Raw genomic sequence first — 22,802 nt, forward strand, 5'->3', positions numbered from 1 at the left:
GTCCCTCATAGACTGCCCCCTGCTGTAGGTAATAGAAGGTCTTTTTGGGAGATCACTCCCTATCACTGGGTCACTGAGGACTAGTGGCCAATTCTTGCTGATGATAGATTGGATTTGTTTAAATTGTGCGCTGTACTGCACAATTATTCTGAATTCAGGTGGCCTGGTGACTATGGCTTCCCCTTCGAGCGGTAACCTGGTGTGTCCTGACAACAGTTCGGATCTGTCTCTTTGTGCAGTTTTTTGTATAGCTGCATCTATGATTTTATTAGAATACCCTCTCTGTAAAAATCTGTTTTTGCTCTCTCTTTGGGCGTCCTTCAGGTCACTCTCCCTATCTATATATATATATATCTATATATAGATATATATATCTATATATCTATATATATCTATATATATATATATATCTCTATATCTATATATATATATATCTATATATATATCTATATATATATATATATATATATATATATATAAAACAAACAACTCCAGTCATCAATCTAACAAACATGGCTCTGACCAAAGAAGAAGAAGCAACCTTATCATTAGGATTAACCTATTGCAAACGGACAAACTTCAATTACACTCAGACTCGGATAGATCTGCATCAGTTTACAAGAAAACTGAAACTAAAAAAACATTTCTTCACCACCAGAGAAATGAACAATACGGAGAAAGCTTCACTAGGAACCACAAATTGGCAAGTCGAAGATATGACCTTCATCAGGGCAATGGCAGAACTGGACAAAGATGAAACGAGTGAAATAATGGACACCCAGGAAGCAGCAGAGCATGCAGGAGTAAGCATTGGGAGTTCATCAAAGACGGATTTTAAGCCCAAATCTACATTTTGTCCAATTATGCCAAAAGACTGCATAGACATTTTTTCTGAAAAAGTCATCAGTGATCTCAAAACCCTATCATGGTCAAGCAGCAATGATTTCAACAAATCACATGCAAATGAAAGACTGGCTTATGAAAAGGTAATGACTAAAATAAGAGAAAGAAGCGATGTAGTTGTGCACTGGTCGGACAAAGGTGGTAACGTAGTTCTCTGGCCACTGGAGATGTATAATGCTGAAGCGCTATCACAACTGTCCGACAGAGAATGCTACCAAAGGATTAGTGAAACAAACATCATCAACATAAAAGAAAGATATCACAGAAGTCTGTATGACTGGAAAGCAGCGGGGATAATTTCGAAGAATGAATTTGAGTTCCTACGGAATAATTACCCCATTACGCCGAACCTGTACCTAATCCCGAAAGTGCATAAGAACTCGACTTGCCCACCGGGAAGACCAATAATCTCCGCCATTGGAGGTCTTTTCGAAAATACAAGCAGATTTGTGGACTCCTTCCTACAACCCTTTGTAAAGGACCTACCCTCATACACGAGAGACAGTGGTGATTTTTTGAAAAAAATCTATGATATCAAATGGGACTCAGATTATGTTTTTGTCACACTTGATGTTCAAAGTCTATATACGAGCATAAGACACCATGATGGACTAAATGCTATAAAACACTTTTTGGGAGGCCGCAGTCTAGATTTGTATAAACATACACAAATGTTACTCCAAATGGTTGAGTGGTGTTTGGAAAACAACACATTCAGTTTTGATAAATTACTGTACAAACAGATACAGGGGACGGCCATGGGTACTTGCTTCGCCCCCAGCTATGCTAATTTGCATATGGGCTGGTGGGAGGAGCAAGTACTCAGGGTGAAACATATGGAGGAAATGACAGAAAATGTAATATTTTACTGTCGGTATATAGACGACATCTTCCTAATTTGGAAAGGTAGTGAATCCAGTGCACGAGAGTTTGCTGAAAGGCTCAATGAAAACAGTCTAAACCTAAAATTTACTTGTGATACAAGTACTAATAGGATAAATTTCTTAGATCTGGAATTGTTAGCCATAGACAATGAAATTGAAACCAACACCTATCGCAAACCGACTGCAGGTAACACCATCCTGCACGCTTCCAGTTTTCACCCTCCAAACCTAATTGACAGCATACCATATGCAGAGTGTCTCCGCATGAAAAGAAACTGCAGTACAGCCACCTCTTATAATCATTCTAAAACTGCACTGTTCAACAGATTAAAACTAAGGGGATATTCAGAACAAATACTAGAAAAGGCAGAACAAAAGTGTGACCCAAAAGACAGAAAAGAACTACTGTTCAATGTCAAAACTGCAAAACCTAAATCTGAGGCTAACACAGGAATCCCACGTCTCATTACAGGATATAACGCTTACCATAAACAAGTGAGAGGCATAATTTACAGACATTGGCCTATAGTTCGGAATGATCCGATAATAGGCAAATGCTGCACTAGGAACCCACAACTCACGTTTAGAAAAGCTAAAAGTATGAGGGAAGAGCTAGTTGACAATGCCCCAGTGTTGAAAAAGAAAGAACTGCCATGGCTAAAAACTAAAAATGGTTTCTTCAAGTGCACTAAGTGCAAAGCGTGTCAGTATGGCACCAATGTTACTCAGGTAAATGCGCCACACAGAAAAACCCCACTAGAGATACGAGCAAATTACTCATGTAAAACAGACTTCGCAGTCTATGTATTGCAGTGTAGCTGTAATAAACTATACGTGGGTAGTACAATACACCCGGTCCACGTAAGAGTGCTTCAACACCTTAGGGCCATAAAAAACAACGACCCTACGTATCCAGTGGCGAGGCATATTAACATGACACACGAAGGTAATGCAGACAACATAAAATATTTTGTAATAGACCATGTGAAAAAAAGCGCCAGAAGGGGTAACAGACAATTAGCCCTTAGGAGATTGGAATCACGATACATCATTCTCCTAGACAGTAAGACGCCGCATGGCCTTAATGCAGATGAAGCACTTAGTGTACACTTATGATTCCCTTAATAATGTAAAACAGAATTTGATCCACGAAGTTCCCAAACCACTCCTCCGGTAACAGAGATCAGAATGTAATTATATATATATCCTACATGTCACCTATCTGAATTGTAGTATATTCGTATATGCTCACAAAATTTATTTTGGTTGTCCTCGGAATCTATTAATTTCTCACTGTTTTAACATTGCTAGTTTGTGCAATTAATAATTAGCTTAATGTGATGTTTATGTATTATTAATCATACAATGTGTTGCCATTGCCCACTTGGGCTCAATTTCAAAATTGTTGTAAAAAACAATTATGTGTGTTAAACACACACAATGAACCCCGTGATTTTTAAGGTTCTTGTTTATAAAACGGGCACTAGACCCAGTATTTTGTAAATTTAAGTATAATCAGGGTTTTTGTACTTACACGGCAGATTGAACTGGTTTATTTGTTTTAAACACATTGTGATACATAGTTTACATGCATTCTCTTGAAAATTGCGAAGGATGTAATGTTTTTTGGCTGAAAATTCGTAATCGGCAATGAGATAAATTGTCAATTATTTACATAGCATGATTTATATGTGGTTATACCTTAGGATGCTTTTAATAAGTAAGAGCAGTTAAACTACATAAAACGCTGTAACTTTCCAGTGAGCTTGCAACTGGTAACCATGACCACGGGGAAGCCAAACTGAGAACCAATCAAATGTTGACATGTTTAAAAGCAATGACTCATTGTTTGCTCTGTGTTGTGAGCAAGGCGGCTTTGACCGTCGAAACGCGTCAATCCTAATGCACTGAGAAAATAAAATACTTGTTTCTGAACATGACCCCACGGAGTCAGCGCCTGATTGCTATTGTTTTGGTCAGGACTGGAGAAAATATATATATATATATATGTGTGTGTGTATATGTATATGTATATCCACCAAAAGACGTCCACATGGAGAATAAACCACAACAAGGCAGTCACGGCGCAGGGGGCGGACACCTCCATAAACATCCAACAACAGCTTCTAATCAAATAGAGGCGCACCGGACACCAGATTCGTTGGAATTAACAGGATCTTTATTTTCTGAAATGACAGCCTAATCATGCTTTTCCTGACGCGTTTCAGCTACATCGGTAGCCTTGTTCACAGGTGAGCCATCATTGATGGGTTTGTGGCGCAGACACGTGATTTATACGCCCTTGTCAGACTACAATATTTTTCATAGTCACCAACATCCTACAAATCCCATCATGCACTTTGAAAGCCATTTTTGTGCTCAATGTTCAATGTTCACTTAAATATGCACGAGTTCTTTCAAAGTCCGTTCTTTTATGCACAGCTGCCATTTATATTTCTTTACCTGCATGTCCTAGAATCCGCATAAGAAAGACGGGTGTCTTTCAAAAGTACTTTGCCAGCAGTATTTTCTTAAACCTTTAGGTTGGAACTCCATGCCATAACTAACTAATATGGCATGGAGTGCATATTTGGTGATCAGGTTAGTGGGGTTGTTTAAACGAGCTTCTTTATCCTCAGAATCCTGAGGAAAATAAAATTCTTCCTGCCAGAGGATAGCTTCAGGACTGCAGTCACAGCGCTCATTCTGTCGCAGCTGGATTATTGCAACAGTCTGTACCTGAACGTTCAAAAGAAACATCTGAAAAGACTCCAGATTGCAGAATGCTGCCGCTAGGCTGCTCCTGGGGACACCTAGGTTTGTCTCAGTGAGGCATGGACTCCGTCTTCTCCACTGGCTTCCAGTAAAACAACGCACACTATTCAAAGCGTTCTGCATGGTCTTTAAGTCCTTGAAAGGCAATGGCCTGTACTACCTAAGTCGTTTACAATGGTATGTTCCCGGAAGAACTTTGCGTTCCTCGGAAGCAAAGCAAGTGTCCATCCCCTAAGTGAAAAAAGCTAAATGGGGCGGCAGGAGCTTCATCGTTTGTGCTGCAAAAGCCTGGAACAACCTCCCAGGGCATCTCAGGAATTCCACTGAACTCCTTTCATTCAGGAAGAGGCTGAAATCGTGGCTGTTTTCTGAATAATCCTTTTCTCCTTGGTTACCACTTAGTCCGCTTTAAAAGCTTCATTAACATAACATAACATAACATATACAGAGCCAGGCCTACTCTTTACATTTAATGATGAGATAACTGATCCTGTCCCAACACCCCTGTTAGCCTCAGTTTGGTCCAGGTACAAGCGAATGCTACTCACTGAAGGCTTAAACACTTTTAAGCCTTCAGTGGGTCACCGACCATTCATCTCATTGAAAAGCACCAGAGATGCATGGATGCTCCATTAGTCTTGCCACGTCACTCCAAGCAGCTCTCGTAGTGATGTGTGCAGTCTCCTTGTTGTCTCTAAATGGGCAGCTCATCATGGGTCTGGTTAGGTCTAGCTAGCAACAGCTGCGACCTTCTGCCAGAACTATTGTCATTACTTTGTAAAACGAGGCTTCAGTGGAGTATTTCTCTCTCACCACATGCTAGTGGTGGCTGCTTAGGTGTAAATGTTTGACTTGGGTGCCTCTATTGCAATGCACAAGGCATGGTCTCGTTTACATTTCAAAACTACAGTAAAATATCACAGTATTGTACTCTCATTGCTCTGAGATTATCAACTCCTATGACATTACTAGGCGCTGCACTGCCACCCTGTGCACCATACTGCCACTCCACACTGCCATGCCAGCAGCCTATTATCATACCACCCAACACTAATGCACTACTACCACCTGGCCTACTCACCTCACCCCCCAACAGCCCTACCCCATGACTGCACTACCATCTCCGATTACTACGGAAAACTCTTCACACAGTTCACCCGATTTCATGTCCAGGCAAGGGGCACTAGGACCCTGGGGATAAGGAGGTGGGGAGGGGACACCGGACACCACATCCGGTTAAGGGGCAGGGGAAGGACACTCTAGAGGAAGGGGACCAGAGGCAGGATGCGAGCGGTATTGTCCCATGAAGATACAATAAACATACCTGATCACAGAAAGCGTGTCGCGTGATCCTTGGGGGACAGTCACGATATCATAACTGGCGACGAAGGCGAAGAACCGACGTGTGTGTTGCCTGCCTCGCGGGCTGAAAACCAGGAGCCCACCCTGGATTGCGCTGTGCGGAAGAAGAGAATTGCAGCGAAGCCAGGAGCCCACCCTGGTTTGTGCCATCATGGAAAGCAACGACGTGGGAGCCCACCCCGACTGCTGCAAAGAAAATCCTCAATGCCCGGTAAGCGCCGAGCATGAGCGCGAGAAGCGCGAGATTTAAAGTCCAAGTGGCGTGAGCTCTCACGAGAGTCTCGGCGGCCATCTTAAAGACAGTCAAAAGAGCCAATCAGAGCACGAGGACAACAAGCTGCCATTTGAAACCAGGCAACGCTCTGATTGGTCCTAAAGTCTCGCAAGAGTCTCTGCGGCCATTTTGAAATTAGGCGAGAGGACCAATAGGAAGGCGGAAAGGGCCGGCGGTCATTTTGAAACCAGGCAAAGTCGAAAAGAGAGGAAAAAGTTCAGAGAAAAGCACCACAGACAAAAAAAAGTGCCGGGAAGAGCACCAGGAGGGCGAAGAACAAGCCCTAACAAAGGAAAAAAGGAAATAACAAAGAAATAATAATAAAGAACAAAAGACAATAGAAGATTAAAAAAAAAGGCACAAAGAAATGCCAAGAGGAAATAACAAATAGAACAAGGAATACATAGTGGGGCATAGATAGTGACAGCAAGAAGGAAAGCACAAGAACATAGAAATAAGAAATGGCAGAGCCAGGGAGCGAAAGGCAGAGCGCCCAATATCGCAGACCTCTCCCATTCAACCTCTCTGAGCCACAAGTGGGGATAAGATGGAGCGATGTGTCAAGAGATTTGAAAGATGCATGGAGGCCACTGACGTCACAAAGGCCAAGCAATTAGGTCTGTTCCTTAACCTCGTGGGCGATAAAGTAGATGACCTACTAGTGACCTTAACAGAAGTGACCTTAACAGAAAACGAGATATCAACGTACAAAGACCTAATAAACTGCCTAACAAACAAATTTGACCCGCAAAGAAACATTGATTTCGAGCGATATACTTTCACCATAGCATTCTAACACACCGATGAGTAACTATTTGATTTTGCGACTAGACTAAGGAAGCTAGTAACTCACTGCGAGTTCGATAAATACGATAACGAACAAGCAATTCGCCTACGCATCATTGAAGGGTTTTGTGACACAGAGTCCCGCCATAAGGATTCTGAAGGAACTGACATCACTAGAGAACATCCTATCACTAGCAAGTACGGAAGCAAGAGCGGCAATACAAGCAAAGGAAATGGAGCGAGGAAAAGAATGAGGAGTCGAACAGGCACACCACCGCATGACATAAAACGGTCGCACCAACAACTCGAAGAAAGGAAAAAATTACCAAGCGACAAGAAAACAAATAGAATCATCATGCTACAGATGCGGACTTGAATTTCCACAGAGAGGCATGTGCCCAGCATTTGGCCAAACCTGCAGGCAATGCAACAGGAGCAATCACTTTGCCAGTGTTTGCCAAGGGCTGCAATTTAGAAGTTAAAGAGGAAGACCGGGAAGACCACGGATGACGACAAGCAGACACATCAGGCATGTCGAGACAGCAAACAGAAGCTCTTCAATAGAGTCGGCAGATGAAGAAGAAGAAAAGGTAGAGCGACTGTACCTCATGTCAGACACTGCTGTCATTTCCACAGATCAAGACAAAACTGAAGAAAGCATCCGCCTCATAGACAAAAGCACCATAAAGAAGACAGAGTCTGTGACCATTGACGTAGGCCCACACAGAGCACGGTCCGTGCTCCACAGCGGCGCCACATGCAACATCATGTGTGCGTCGGAATATGAAAGGATGGCAGTGAAACCAGCGCTGAAACCGTCGAAAGTTGAGGTGTTCACATGGGGGTCAAAAAGGGCCGTGACCAACCTGGGAAAATTCACAGAGAACCTAACATACAAAAGTCAAATGACAAAGGAAGAGATTCATGTACTGAGAGGTGACATTCCAGCACCGTGCCTGCTGAGTAACGTCACAGCCCAAGTGATGGGCCTGCTCGAGATGACGTATAATATGACGGAAATAAAGAGCATCTTAAAAGAATATCCCAAACTACTGAAAGGGCTGGGGAAGCTAAAGGGGCGCCAAATAACACTGCTCATCGACGAAGCGATAAAGCCGGTAGCTCAACACCACCGGCGAGTGCCAATACACCTTCAACTTCAAGTAGAAGAAGAGATTGAGGCACTGCTCAAACAGGACATTATAGAACCAGCTGAAGGGCCGACGCCCTGGGTGTCACCAATAGTGGCTGTACCAAAGAAAAACATGTCCAAAATTCGAATCTGTGTTGGCATGAGAGTACGAAACACAGCAATTGAACGGGAAAGACACCCTGGACCTCATCTCGACTACTTGATCCGCTGCCTAACAGACACCAGAAGATTCTCCAAACTAGACTTTTGCAACTGATATCACCAGCTAGAGCTCGATCCTCAGTCAAGATATATAACAACATTCTCCACGCTCCTTGGTCTGTTCCGCTTCAAGCGTCTGAGTTTTGGAATATCCTCAGCCGCCGAAATATTTCAAGAGACAATAAGACAAGTGATAAGGCCAGTAAAGAACAGCCTGAACTACAGTGACAACATCTTAGTGTTCGGCTAGTCGTATGAGGAACATGACAAGGCGCTGCAAGAAGTATGCTCTCAACTAGAGCAGGCAGGGCTCACGTTAAACGAAGACAAATGTGAACTGTGGTGAGATGAACTGGTATTCTTTGGACGCATCTTTTCCAAAAAAGGGATGCGGCCAGATCGCAGCAAGGTGGACACTTTGGAAAAAGCCAGGCAGCCAAGCGATGTGGCTGAAGTGAGGTCATTCCTTGGTCTTGCCAGATACTGTGCAAGGTACATCAAAGACTTTGCCACAGTGAGCGCGCCACTGCAAGAACTGACAAAACAAGGACAGAGCTTTGCATGGACAAAGGAATGCAGCAAAGCCTTTGAAGAGATCCGAGGAGCTGTGACCGCAGTAGAGCACCTGGCGTACTTTGATCCGCTACTGTGCACCGAACTGACAGTAGACACCAGCCCAGTGGGGCTGGGGGCAATACTGGCGCAACACAGACCCGGAAAAGACTCACCAAGATATGTGATGGCATACAGAAGCAAGAGTCTATCAGATGTCGAGCGAGCGTACTCTCAACCGGAGAAAGAGAGCCTGGCAGTTGTGTGGGCCTGTGAACATTATCACATGTTCATATATGGAAAACCCTTCCTGATAATAACAGACCACCAAGCGCTAACGATAATCTACGGAAATCCCAACGCCAAGGTACCACCCCGATAGAGAGGTGGGGAATAAGACTAACGGTCTACAATTTCAAAATAATACACAAGCCTGGCAAGGAACACAACCCGGCTGACTACATGTCCAGACATCCTTTGCTGCATTCAATTGAGACCACGACAATGGCGGAGGAATATCTGAACTTCATACTGAAGCACAGCACGCCTGCCTCAATCACGATGGCAGAGCTGGAACATGAGACAAAGCGAGACCCCACCATGCAAGCGATACAGAAAACGACAAAACAGCAAAGGTGGATACACATTAACAACAACAGCATCCTGGATGATGGAGTAATAAAGGAGGAACTGCTGGCATTCAAGAAAATAAATGAAGAGCTCTCAGAGACCCGAATTGGCATCATGATGAGGGGAGCGAGAATAGCAATCCCCAGAAAGCTGAGGAAGCGGACAAAAGAACTGGTGCACGAGTCACACCGAGGGATGGTCGCAACTAAGAAGATGCTACGGGAAAAAGTGTGGTTCCCAGGGTTGGACAGCATGGTCGAGGAGGCTGTCACGCGTTGCCAGGTCTGCCAAGTGACGGGGCCACCGCCCAAGCCGGAGCCACTAAAGATGTTTGAACTACCGAATGCGGTGTGGACCGAACTGGCGGCAGACTTCTATGGACCCTTGGAGACAGGAAACTACCTGCTTGTAATAATAGATGAGTTTTCTCGGTTTCCAATAGTCAGGCAAGTAGCGTCAACGTCAGCAAATGCGACACTGCCAGTCATGGATGATGTGTTCGCAGCATGGGTCTCCCCCAAACACTAAAAACTGACAATGGTCCGCTATTCTCAGGAGAAGAGTTCTGAAAGTTCATGGAATATCTAGGAATACGACATCGGAAAATAACGCCTCTGTGGCCACAAGAAAATGGGATGGCGGAACGGTTCATGGGGACCATAAAGAAGGCGATACAAAGAGCAAGAATAATGCAAATATCGACAGGACAAGCACTATGTCAGATACTGAGGGACTACAGGAACACCCCTCACAGCTCCACAGGCCGATGCCCAGCGGAGTTTGTCCTGGGACGTTCAAGCAGGACCAAACTACCGCAGATGGAGGCAAGGACGAGCGTGGAGCGAAGCAACATAGCTGCCAAAGACGAAGGGGCAAAAGCAAAAATGAATGCATACAGAGATCAAAGGAGGCACGCCACCAAAGCAAAGCTGAAGAAAGGTGACACAGTGGTAGTGCGACAACGACAGCAAAGGAAATCAGGTAGTGCATTCTCGAAAGACCCGCTGACTGTGAGGGAGGTGAAAGGACCAATGATAACAGCGTCAGCAGGACAATATCACATCACGAGGAACAGCTCACACTTCAAGGAGCTGAGAAAAAAAGAAGAAGAACAGCCAGCTCCAGCGCCGGAGACAATCAAGGAGGAAGAAAACACACAGGTGGACGACAGAGAAACAAGACCGAGAAGAACATGCAAGAGACCACAGAGACTGATTGAAGAGATGTAATGTGACGAGGGCATGTGAGGGTGTATAGCTCTTTCTCTCTCTCTCTCTCTCTCTCTCTCTCTCTCTCTCTCTCTCTCTCTCTCGCTCTCGCTCTCGCTCGCTATCTCTATCTCCATCTCTCTCCATCAACACTCACCGACAAGTGACCACAGGCCGCGTTACGGAAATGTTGTTTGTAAATAGGGGGAGGTGTCATGTCCAGGCAAGGGGCACTAGGAACCTGGGGATAAGGAGGTGGGGAGGGGACACCAGGCACCACATCCGGTTCAGGGGCAGGGGAGGGACATTCTAGAGGAAGAGGACCAGAGGCAGGACAGAAGCGGTATTGTCCCATGAAGATACAATAAACATACCTGATCACAGAAAGCGTGTCGCGTGATCCTTGGGAGACTGTCATTATATCATACCCATTAGCACCCAGCACCCTGACACTACCACACACCACTGCTTTAGTACCATGCTGCCACCTTACTACCCAACTACCACAAAACACCACCATCACATTTCCAACCCCAGTGAGACCATTGTCACTTCGCAGTACCACATATACACCTTAGTACCAGTCTATTCCCAAAGCACTGCATTGAAACCTCATACCACAGAATTACCATAGCACTCAACCATAGGACCAAAACATGATGTCATAGGTCAGCTCAGAACATCTGACCACAACAACACTCACAGGCGCCAATATCTCTCCACCACAGACCTACGTCACAGCATCATAAGTTCACTCATCATCATAGCACTACCCCATTCTTTATTACCACCTCACACAACCACAGTACTGTCTACATCACACACTACCAAACGCCACCTGCATGCTACTTCCTCCAACCACTACACTTCAATCCATACTGAGGCGCTGTGGCCTAATAGCAATACTCATCAACAGAGTCCACCAAGAATGTACTACTATCAAGTTGTTGCAACGAATATCCCCTAATACTGCGTTATCTTAGTAATCAAGGGGTAAATATAATGAATGGCATATGAAAAATTTAAAAGAAGAGTTCAGAAATCTTACTTTGATCCCATAGTCTCTGGATGACTCCCAGATGTACTTCTTGCTGATGCCTGCAGCTCCTATGACGAGCACCTCCTTCCCCTCCATGATGTAGCACTGAGATCTCTTCACCATTGTCTGGATCAGCAAACTGGAAGCTGACTCCACCCCTGCACACGCTGCTGACACTTTGAGGCAGTTCATTGTCTCGAACACCCCACAGGACCTCAGGCAGAGGTGAGAGTTCACCCCTAAGGCAACAGGGGTAATGGCCTGGTCCACACAAGTCAATATAAAGTCAACACCTAGGAGTGAAGGAACAAACACACGTTAGAAGTACAACTTCTGCCAGATATTCCTAAATCGGCCTTTTACTCTATCCTGGAACAAGTAAAAAGAGTGGTATCCTATTTGGTATTGTAAAGTACTATTACAAATCATGTTCCTATTCACCTTCTATGCTACAACCCACCTTTAATTGCGGTATGCCTGATGGTGACAAGGAAAGTGAACCCAGTTACAAAAAATGCTCTGTTCCCGGTGCAGGTGCAAACTCCCCCCTGGAGTGCGAACCGTGCATTATGAAAAGACAGACTTGTTATTTAAACCTTTAGCCCTCCTTGCTACTGCATTTGGTGGACTGAGCTTCAGTTTCAAGAGGAATCAGGGATGGCTTGTCAACGCTTGCACTTATGTCTGTAGTACAACACCTGTAGTACAGCGTGATCCACGTTATGGAAGACGTAACTGCAGCCCTATCTTTAATATCAAAGAACCCATTGCACCCAAAAAGGTTATTGCTCCCAACCTCCAATCAGGATGCAACTTAAGTTAGCTGAGCTGTTTTTTGAGATAGAAAGGATGAATTGCAATTAAAATTAAGCTGGTAAAAATTATTTTTAAAGGAAGACACCATATATTCTTAGAAGAAAACCAGAAGGAGTTTGGCAGATGCAGCTAAATCCTGATAGCAACGTTCTTTATCTACAGCGCTAAAAAGGTGGCTTCAAATTTTTTTCCAAATTCATGCATTGTATGTCAGTGGTGGCTGCAAACAAAACAAAGTGGTGAGGTGGGGGGGAATAATATATTTTAAAAATGATTTATCTGCAGCTGCCGGAGTCCAGCTTCTTTCAAGATCGCACGCACTGCACAGGCTCCCAGACTCCCCACCCAACCCAAACACTGCTCTAATGCTATTACCCTACATGAGAGCAGCGCCAGCATTGGCCTGAGAGGGCTGAACTAATGCTTGCTCAGGCAATAGGAGTCTGTGCCTTTTTTCCTGCTGGCTGTGCAACATGGAGAAATTTAAGTGTACATGGCAGTTTGGCTGTCCTATGAAGAGACATGCGCACTAGCCCTAGACTACGGCCACTAGTCTCAGCCAGGAAAAAACAAAATGTTACAAAATAGTTTTAGAAAAAAAAATGTTTCTATCTCCAGGCTCAGAGCAGTGGGGCGACACTCTTCTACTATAACGGAGGAGCCGCCCCTGTTGTAGGTAGAAATTGTAAAGCTATGCCACCTTTTATTGGCTCATACTATCAATCTCAGAAGCCCTACTGCTCACATACTTTTCCTCACTGGTTATTGGTCTCTCCCTCCCAAGGTGAAGATCCCTACCCAGTGTATGAGGGCAGTGTACTTCTGGGTGTGCTCTTAGTTGATGCCTGGCTATCTACTCCCAAGTCCTTTCCAAATGAGTGCAATAGAAAAGGATTGAGCATACCCAAACCTTGAATCTAATGCTTACACTGCCCCCCTCTGAATGTTTACACTGTTTAAATGCCGCTCCAGACGGATCGGACCAAAAAACCAACTTAAATATATCAATCAGCAACAATATCAAGTACAAGTTATGAATTTGCTTCATATCTCAAAGGTGGGGAAATCTGCACACACATGTTCATGTTTATCTTGACTATGAGGTCTGGGAACTGGGTGACATGATTATTGATGCACATAACTAATATAGAGGAGGCTCGGTAAGAAAGCTGTCATGATATATTAAGCAAACTGTTGAAGTACTAGAGAAGGATGATAGACTCCACGAAGTCCAAAAGGTACATTTATTGTCACTCTTCAACAGGAACTGGGATCCCAGCCTGCTTCATCCATCAACCATCTCACGGAGAATGCCCGGCCTCCGTGGAATGCTATCGGCACAGCAACCCCACGAGACACGTTGATACGAGATGACATGGCTAGATTGAACATCACAACGTATCCCCTTACTTTACAAACATAAGCAAAAATAGAAGTTATGCACAACAAACAGAGAGAAGACAGCAACCCAAAACATGGCAACCCCCAAAACCAGAAAACTTCAACCCTACCCCATTACAAAATCATTATATTTTAAGGAAATAGAGCGTGAGCAAGGTTGTCTCTCTTCTCTAGATACAACACCCCGCACTGACTTCGTGCTGGGGTCTCCTGAAATTTCATCCATATTTATATCCACACAGACATCACCTTTCTTGAAATACAGGGATACTTTCCTTCTGTTCCACTTTTGTCCGTTCACTAAAACTACATGCCACTTATGTACTTCTTTCACTTCGACAGGTGCTTAAAACCTGTTGACACCCTGCTCTCTTCTGCCCAATTTGACCTTGACCAAATCACCAATCTCTTTGTTACCTCCCTTCACTGAGTATTCTCCTTTGACAGGAGACCAAAAGGAAGCCTCTTAAATTGGATTGCCCCCTCCATAGTAAGAAAGGCAGTTAATGTTCTTGAATACGGATGCAACATAACTTGATGGTACACTGTCCTTCAATCTAATGTAGTGAAAAACGTGGCTTTGTCCATCAAAAGCACCATCTCAGATATGTTTGGTAAAGGAAAACTATCAACAATAATGCTTTGATTAAGGGACCTGAGGTCAACACAAAAACAAAGTTTACCATCCTTTTTCTTGTTAACATCAACCGGAGAAAGCCACTCTGAGCCTTCTACGGGTTCTATAACGTCTTGTTTCTGCATGTCACTCAACATCTCCTTAACCTCATCCAGAATGGAAATGGGGAACTTCCTTAATGCATGTCTGACTGCAAACACAAATTTGCCTACCGCCAAGTATCCTTCAGTTTGATGTACATACTCCACCAATTTTCCTAGGTCAACACGAAAAACATCTTTGTACTTGGATAAAATTTTATCAAGCATAGCACTATCCTCCTCCTCCATCACTTGTTCGGTAAATCTGGGATCTATGACAACATGCAAATCATGCTGTTGTACCCAGCCTAAAATAGCCGGACGATTATTCGAGATGTATACCCTTCCCATTGCACTCCTTACCTTAAATTCAAACTTAGTTTCCATAAAGACTTCGATGGAAATAGCTAGAGCATTGTAAACTTTGGGGGAAATGTCATTAATGGTGAGTGACACTTCACCACTGTACCCTTTGGGGGAATGACACTAATGGTGAGTGACACATTTGGCCAAAGCTCATTAAGAATGCGAAAGGGTATAATAGTGAACATAAAACCAGGATCCACTATCAATTCTACAGCAACCCCATTCACCAAGAAGGTTGCACCAGGTCTTTGTAATCTGTTCAAAGATTCATCTTTCACACAATATGGGCCTGATTCACAGAATGAACTTAAGACTCAATCCTAAACTTACTACTATTTTGGTATTCACAGAATGCACTTACTACTTTTGGCATTCACAGACGGAACTTACTACTTTTGGTATTCACAGAAGTTAGGATTTAGTCTTAAGTTCATTCTGTGAATCGGGCCCAATATGTCCGGTGCAACATAACCTTCCTCAACAAAAGCAACTCTGTTTCTTGAAAGATCTTTACAAACTCTGCTTAGATGACCTTTTTCCCACACTATCTGCAAATTTTGTCTCTAGTGTAACATCCCAAATAATCTGCAGGATGACCCATACTCCACACCTATAACAGCCATTACATTTACTTTTGTTACCGCCTACAGACTTACGTTTGAATTTGGCTTAACTAGGTCTGACATCACTCCTAGCCTCATCCCGCAGGATGTTAGTGTGTGCTTGTTTCGCGAAAAGGAGCTGGTGGCAAATTTGCCTACCGCGAACATCTTGACTCCGTTGTTCTAAGTCAAGTATTTGAGCCTCTGCCTGGAGCAATGATTCTCTGCGCTTTTTCTGTTGGGCAGCGCAAAAAGATATGTCAGCGCTCCAAGGATTGGCTTAATAGCCTCACAGATGGTCATCTCCGAGCTCACTGGTCCCAATTTTTCAGTAAAATAAGCTGTAATGGCCTGATATATGTAGGTTTTATATTGTGGATCATGAAGATGCCACGTTGGAAAGCGCCATCGGAAGGAAGGGCTGGCTATGTCCAGCCGCAATGTCAATGCAATTGAAGGGTAACCTCACAGGTCTATAAGTAAGATATCCACCGCAGCAATTCTATAATAGTAAGTTGTTGGTATAAATATGTAATCTATAGGTAACAATGAATCATATACTGTACAGTAGTATATATAACGTTGCACTGTCAGGTGTAAATGTCAGAACGTATCCACCCAGCCCATATCTTGCACAAGTGTCTGTAGTCGCATTTCGCTGAGTAGCTCCGGCCCTCCACGCGATCTCCATCTATCCTGAGCCAATAACAAGACATCATTCTAGTCACCACCCAAGATAGAGAGGCGCCTGGGTATCAATCAATCAATCAAGACACTTGTAAAGCGCACTACTTACCCGTGAGGGTCTCAAGGCACTGGGGGGGTGCTGCTACTGATCGAAGAGCCCGGCCTTGAGGAGTCTTCTGAAGGCCAGTAGGTCTTGGGTCTGCCACAGGTTGGTGGGGAGGGTGTTCCAGGTCTTTTTTTAATTTTTTTAATTCCTTTTATAGAATCAAGGCATCAGACAAAAGACACAGTACAGAAGAATCACATTATAATCTGCAGTACATCTTTAGAGGTGGGGAGATGAACCAAATTACATACTTGTCAAAAACTTCACTGGTATGGGGGAACATCAAAAACAGAATCTCTAGGTGGCACACAAATCTCTCCTCTACACTTATTCCACTGATCCCAAATTGAGGCCCATTTTCAGGGATGTCCTCTCGCCATGTACACAGTTTTTTCTTGAAACTTACTCCAGTCTAGGTCATTTTTGTAGTTCTCAAGGGTGGGAGGCAACTCGGAACCCCACTGTTGGGCAATATTCCTATTCGCTATCATATAGCCCAGTGTGGTCCACTGTGTCTGTGCAGAGTTAAGATCAGTAGGTTCCCATATATTAAGAAGGCATCTTCGCGCCTCCGGCAGTAAGGAGACACCCGTGACTTCGTGAATAGTGTTATGAATCTCACCCTAGTACTTGGCTATGTATCGGCACTCCCAGATGATATGGAGGAAGGTACCCACAAGACCACACTTACGTCTACACAGTCCAACATCCAACAACCCCATCTGTACAAGGCGGGGGCCGGTGACATAGACCCTGTGTAGTATTTTCAACTGTACGAGCCGCAATCTTGCAGGAATAGTGACCACTTTTGGGGAGGACACAGCTAATTGCCAGTCCTCATCAGCCAATTTTATTGCGTCTAGTGTCCACTTATCCCTCAACTCCCTAAGTAGATCCGCCCTATTATTGATTAGTTTCTTATAGATCAGGGAGATCGTTTTTTTGGGGAGATGACCATCTAAGATTCTATCTTCAAGGGGCGATGCCTCCGGCAGGTCTACCTTCACAGACAGGGCCGCCTGTAATGAATGCCTGAAAGCTCAAATTCATCCTGCATTTCTTCAAATCATTTAATCCGCCCCTTGCCCCACATCTCCTTAATAGTTGAGATCCCTATCAGCTCCCACTTATCAAATCCCTTTGTGTTCCACAGCTTACCCAATTGTTCCAAATCAAAAAGTGGGGTAGCTAGTGTCAGGTTGTTCCTCCACCCCAAAGAACTTGTGGCATCATGCCAGATCCTCAACGCATGTTTAGTTGGTCTCGTCAAACCCAGCTTCACTGGCTTAGAATACAGTGCCCTGTTGTAACTACCCCCCAGGAGGAGCCACTTGTCCAAAGGGTATCCGGGATAGGCTACAGGTCCATATGTTCCATGGTTAATTGCAGCCAGCTGGGAAGCCCAACAATAATGCTTGATATCTGGGAGGGCAATACCTTCGTCATACCATGGGAGCGTCAGTTTGGCTAGAGCGATACAGGGCCTCCCCTCCCATAACAGACTACGTTGTAGCCCCTCTACCTCGCGGAAATAACTAGCGGGCACTACATCCAAAGTATTCTGAAGGGCATAAAGGAAGCGAGGCAGAGACATCATCTTGAAGAGGGCCGCTCGGCCCAACAAAGAGATCGGAAGCCTTCACCAATGAGCGGAGTCACTCCTAAGCCTCTGCAACGGGGGAAGGAGATTTTCAATATATCTGACTGCCGGGTCCAGAGAAATAAAAATACCCAGGTATCTGAATCCACTCGCATTAATCTGGATGGAACAGTTTCTAGGAGGAACCGGGGCCTCCCCCCTGAGGACATACAACAGAGATTTCCCCCAATTAATGGAGAGTCCAGAGTTTTTACCAAAAGAGGCAAGGACATCACACACCACCATGAGGGACTTCCAAGGGGTGGTCAGGTAGAGCAGAATATCATCCGAGTACAAGGAGATCCGATCTTCCCAATCAGGGGACCACCGTAATCCTTGGACTGATGTTTCCCAGCGAATCCAAGCCACCAGGGGTCCTAGAACCAGTGAGAAAAGGAGGGGGAGAGGGGGCAGCCTTGCAGAGTGCCCGACCCAAATGAAAGGGTGCCGAGACCCGGCCATTATCTGAGAATTTGGGCGAGAGGCTCAGCGTATAGTAAACGCACCCATCCAATAAAATCAGGTCCGAATCCAAATTTAGCCAGGACCGCCCACAAATAGGACCATTCTACGGTATCAAAGGCCATCGTTGCATCGAGGGAAGCGATTACGGCTGGTTCCTGCAGAGTGTGATCTCTAGCTATCATGCCATGCAACCTGCGTAAGTTCAAGGCCGTATTTCTATGGGGAATAAAGCCTGATTGGTCCGGTTGGATCAATCCACTAACCAGCCTATTAGTAGAAGCTTTGCCAATATTTTGGGCTCAGCATTTAATAAAGAAATAGGCCTATAAGAGGCACACTTATTCTTTGGCTTACCTTCCTAATGGATTACCACCACCGACATCACTCTCTAGTCCCGAGGCAGAATCCCTCTCTCCCGGGCATCGACAAACATACCTTTAAGGTAATGAGCCAGTTTATCTGGTCTGAGCTTATAAAGCTCGATTGGGAGCCCGTTAGGTTCTAGTGCCTTGCCCGAGTTCAACGAGCGAATGGCTTGAGCTATTTCATCTACTGTCAGGGCACTATCCATAAAGTCACTATCCTCTTTGGACAAACAAGGGAGCTGTATATCACGAAGCAGTAAATGGGAGTCCTCCTCCGGCCGATCCAAGACCGAGGCATACACAGTTTGAAAATACACCGCAAAGCTATCGACAATATTCTGGGGGTCGGTAAGAAACTCCCCCTCATCTGTAACAAGTTCTGGGACGACACGCCCAGCACTATCTCTTTTGTCCAACCAAGCAATAAGTTTCCCTGCCTTATCTCCGAGATCATAAAGTCTACCCTTCTACTCTCTGCCGAGAGCTCTGGCCCTATCAGTGAACAAAGATTTATAATCATGTTGTTTAAAACTCAGAATATGTAAGTTAGCCCGTGTCACCCCCGCTCCAATTCCTCCTCCAGCCTACTAATCTCAGTCTCCGCCTCAACAATCTCTTTATTCCTCTCCTTCTTTGTTCCAGCTTTCAATGATAAAGCTTGACCCCTGATGACCATTTTAAATGCCTCCCAAAGAGACACCAAAGAGGGCACCGATCCTTCATTATCTATAAAATAATCGTCTAGAGCCTTAATGAGGTCCTTACGGATTTTGGGATTCCGCATATACCAGGGGTTAATAGTGGCAACCCTACCTGCTGATTTCGAAGCGACACAAAACCGGAGCCAAAGTGGGGAATGGTCAGAGATACCCCTAGCAAAATGAACCGCTTCAACGATATAAGATACTTGAGCCGCAGGGACCAGACAATAGTCCAGACGGGAGAGGCTACCGTGCACCCCCGAGTGAAATGTGTATTGCTTATTGTCTGGGTGGAGCAGTCTCCAATTGTCCACCAAACTCATTGCATCTAAAAAATCAGGCAACCACCTCTGGGCGCGCCCTGTATCTCGTGGGGGATATCTATCCAAGACACCAGAAACTACAGCAGTTCGAGTAATAGCTTTCCCAAATGAAAGAATGAGGTAGACTGCAGACCCGGGGGGACATAGGCCGACAAGAGGCTAAGAGCATGCCCCTCCCATCGACCCGAAATCCCAACATATCTTCCCCTGTCATCCGTCCACATGGAGTCTATCACCAAGGGGAGTGCCTTTCGAATCAGGATATACGCCCCCCTGGACCCAGATGTGAACCCTGCATGAACCACCAACTTGTATCACATTCTATGCATCGCTATGCATGAATTTCCAACAAAATGCGTTTCTTGGAGCAAGACCACGTCCGGCGCCTGGCGCCTAAGATATTGAAGAACCACCCTGTGTTTAATTTTGTCCCCCAACCCATTCACATTCCAACTTAAAACCTTGAGTTCACTACCCCCCATCGTCATATGAAAAAGAGAAATGGTCTTCTAGTGTCTGCTGCATGCTAATCAAATACAATATACTGATGCCATCGATGATACAATATTGTGACATACAATGATCTGAAAATCACGCCAACTCTCCTCCCCCCACCCCCACCCTGCACCCCTGCATGCCGCTTACGCGCATCCCCAACTAGCAGTGTGCCTGTCGCCCCCTTTCACCCCAATACTAGTCTACAACTAACTAGGGGTAGAAAATAGAGGGAGGGCCTGTACTAGCCCGCCACCCCACCCCGTTCCCCGATCCATTGCAGCTACCCCATTTCAGGTCAATATATGGCAACACATTTACAGACGCAGCAAATCAAGAGAGAACGTTACGTACCCATTACACCCCTTGATCATAACATATTACTATTTAAACCCACTGGAACCATTTACACTTTGTTATTGTTCTTCCGTCTCGCCCCGGTTTTGGCCCTCCATCTCAGTCTCAGTCACACTGTCCAACCAATCCGCCGTCACCTCAGGATTGTCAAAGAACCAGGCCTTCCCATTGAGTTCTACCCGGAGACGGGCCGGAAACATCATAGCATATTTTAGTTCCTTGTCTCTCAGTTTCTTCTTCACCGATAGGAAGTTCTGACGCTGTTTTTGAACCATCTGGGTAAAGTCTGGGAGAAAGGAGAGGGTCGCGTTTTCATACTTCAAGGGGAGTCCATTTCGTGCAGCTTGTAAAATCACATACCTGTCCTGAAAATTCAGGACCCTTGCGATCATGGGACGAGGGGGTGCTCCCGGCCTCGGCCTACCTCCCGGGACTCTATGTGCACGTTCAACTGTAAATAAGTTGCTAAGGCCTTTAGGCTTGAGGTGGTTGAGGACAAGAGTTTCAACAAACAGATCCGGTGTTTGGCCTTCTGTTTTCTCGGGTACTCCAAGAATGTGGATGTTATTACGCCTGACCCTTCCTTCATAATCGTCCAGCTTGCGATCCTTGAGGACTCTCGAGGCCTTGAGGTCCCGCACCTCTTGCTGCAACTGGGTCACATCGTCAATTAGGCTGTTAGTCTTAAGCTCAAGTGATTTGACCTTTTCCTTGGTCTTCGTGAGGTCCGTCCGCATCAGCCCCATCTCGATTGTAACAGTGCCTAGTTTGGTATCTAGGGCTTCCATCTTCTGGCCCAGTGACGCTTGCACCCCGTTAATAGCCGCCATAAGTTCCATTAATGTTGGTTCAATGGGGGCAGATATAACCTCTTCACCCACCAACGGTGTCTTCTTTGATGCCACCAGGGACCCCTTAGGCAAGGTATAGCGATCCAGTCTGTTTGATTGGATAGTCTTGGATCCCTTGGAGGACCGCGATAGGGGCTTGTCCGACTCCGGTCTTGCCGCCATTGTGTCATTCCCTTTCACTAGGCCAGATCAGAGTGAACTCACACCTGAGGTCGGGGTCACCAATCACTTCAATTCCTATGATGTTCTCCAGCGGGTAACATGTGAACACGCCTCCCCCAAGCTTCCACTAGGCCATGTCTGATCACCCAGTCCAAAGCACTCTCAACAAACTTCGCAGCTCCTGGGTAGTAAACAGGAATGCAAGGGGTATACCCCTATTCCAGAATATTCAAGCTAGTTGCAGCGTAAAAGGATTTTGTCATGGACTGAGTACTCACCTGCGCACCACCTCCTTCTCCTGTCGCACACCCGATGACCCGCTCACCTTTTCCGGAGCCGCATCATAACAAACGCCGTACCCCGCCAGCAATTCCCCCTGCGCTTTCTTGGCTAGTCGGATAGCACGCCACAGATACAAGTTCACGTTCACGAGTCATCTGTGGTGTACCCTCTACCTCTCCAAAGCAGAACACCAGCAAGTCACCAGTGGGCACTCAGTAGATACTCCCGGGTTCAAGCGCCGGCGGCGCACACTGCACAAAGAAGCTCCCTCCAGCCAGCCCAGACGGGTCCTCTCTCCATTAGGCCATTAATGTGCTCCGCATCCCCCACCGATCCTCAACCGACGGCTCCTTCAGAGAGCGCAAACCACCAGTAGCTCGGAGGACCCCGGGGCGCTGCAGGGCTAGCATTCAGAGACGGTATTCCTTTGGCTCTCAAATATCACTGTAACCCTCAGGATGGGTCTACCAGTCTTCCAGGGGCTAATTACGTGAGAGTCCCATAGATGATCGTGGATGGGGAATCCAGAAGTACTGTTTCCTGCCATGTGTGTTCTGAGGCAGCCGCAGCGTGCTGCAGCTCTGCAGCCTATTCCCGGAGCCGGGCTGAAGCGCCACGAACGCTTGTGCTCCACCTCACGTTCGGAGATCGTCTTGGCCGAGGCGGCGGGACACAGTAATAACCTCGGGGCACCAAGTTG

The 22,802-nt window shown here is 45.5% G+C and overlaps 1 protein-coding gene across 1 annotated transcript in view; it reads right to left on the reverse strand.

Moving 5' to 3' along the window:
* Positions 1–22,802, reverse strand: part of LOC147736520 (carnosine synthase 1-like) — a 330,617-nt gene that overhangs the window by 85,911 nt on the left and 221,904 nt on the right. Inside the window, exon 7 of the mRNA XM_086953764.1 lies at positions 11,777–12,060. Coding sequence (XP_086809890.1) covers positions 11,777–12,060 — 284 coding nt within the window. The remainder of the gene's footprint in view (positions 1–11,776; positions 12,061–22,802) is intronic.

The sequence above is a fragment of the Lissotriton vulgaris genome, chromosome 1_2 (genome assembly GCF_964263255.1).
Source record: "Lissotriton vulgaris chromosome 1_2, aLisVul1.2, whole genome shotgun sequence".
Lineage (NCBI taxonomy): Eukaryota > Metazoa > Chordata > Amphibia > Caudata > Salamandridae > Lissotriton > Lissotriton vulgaris.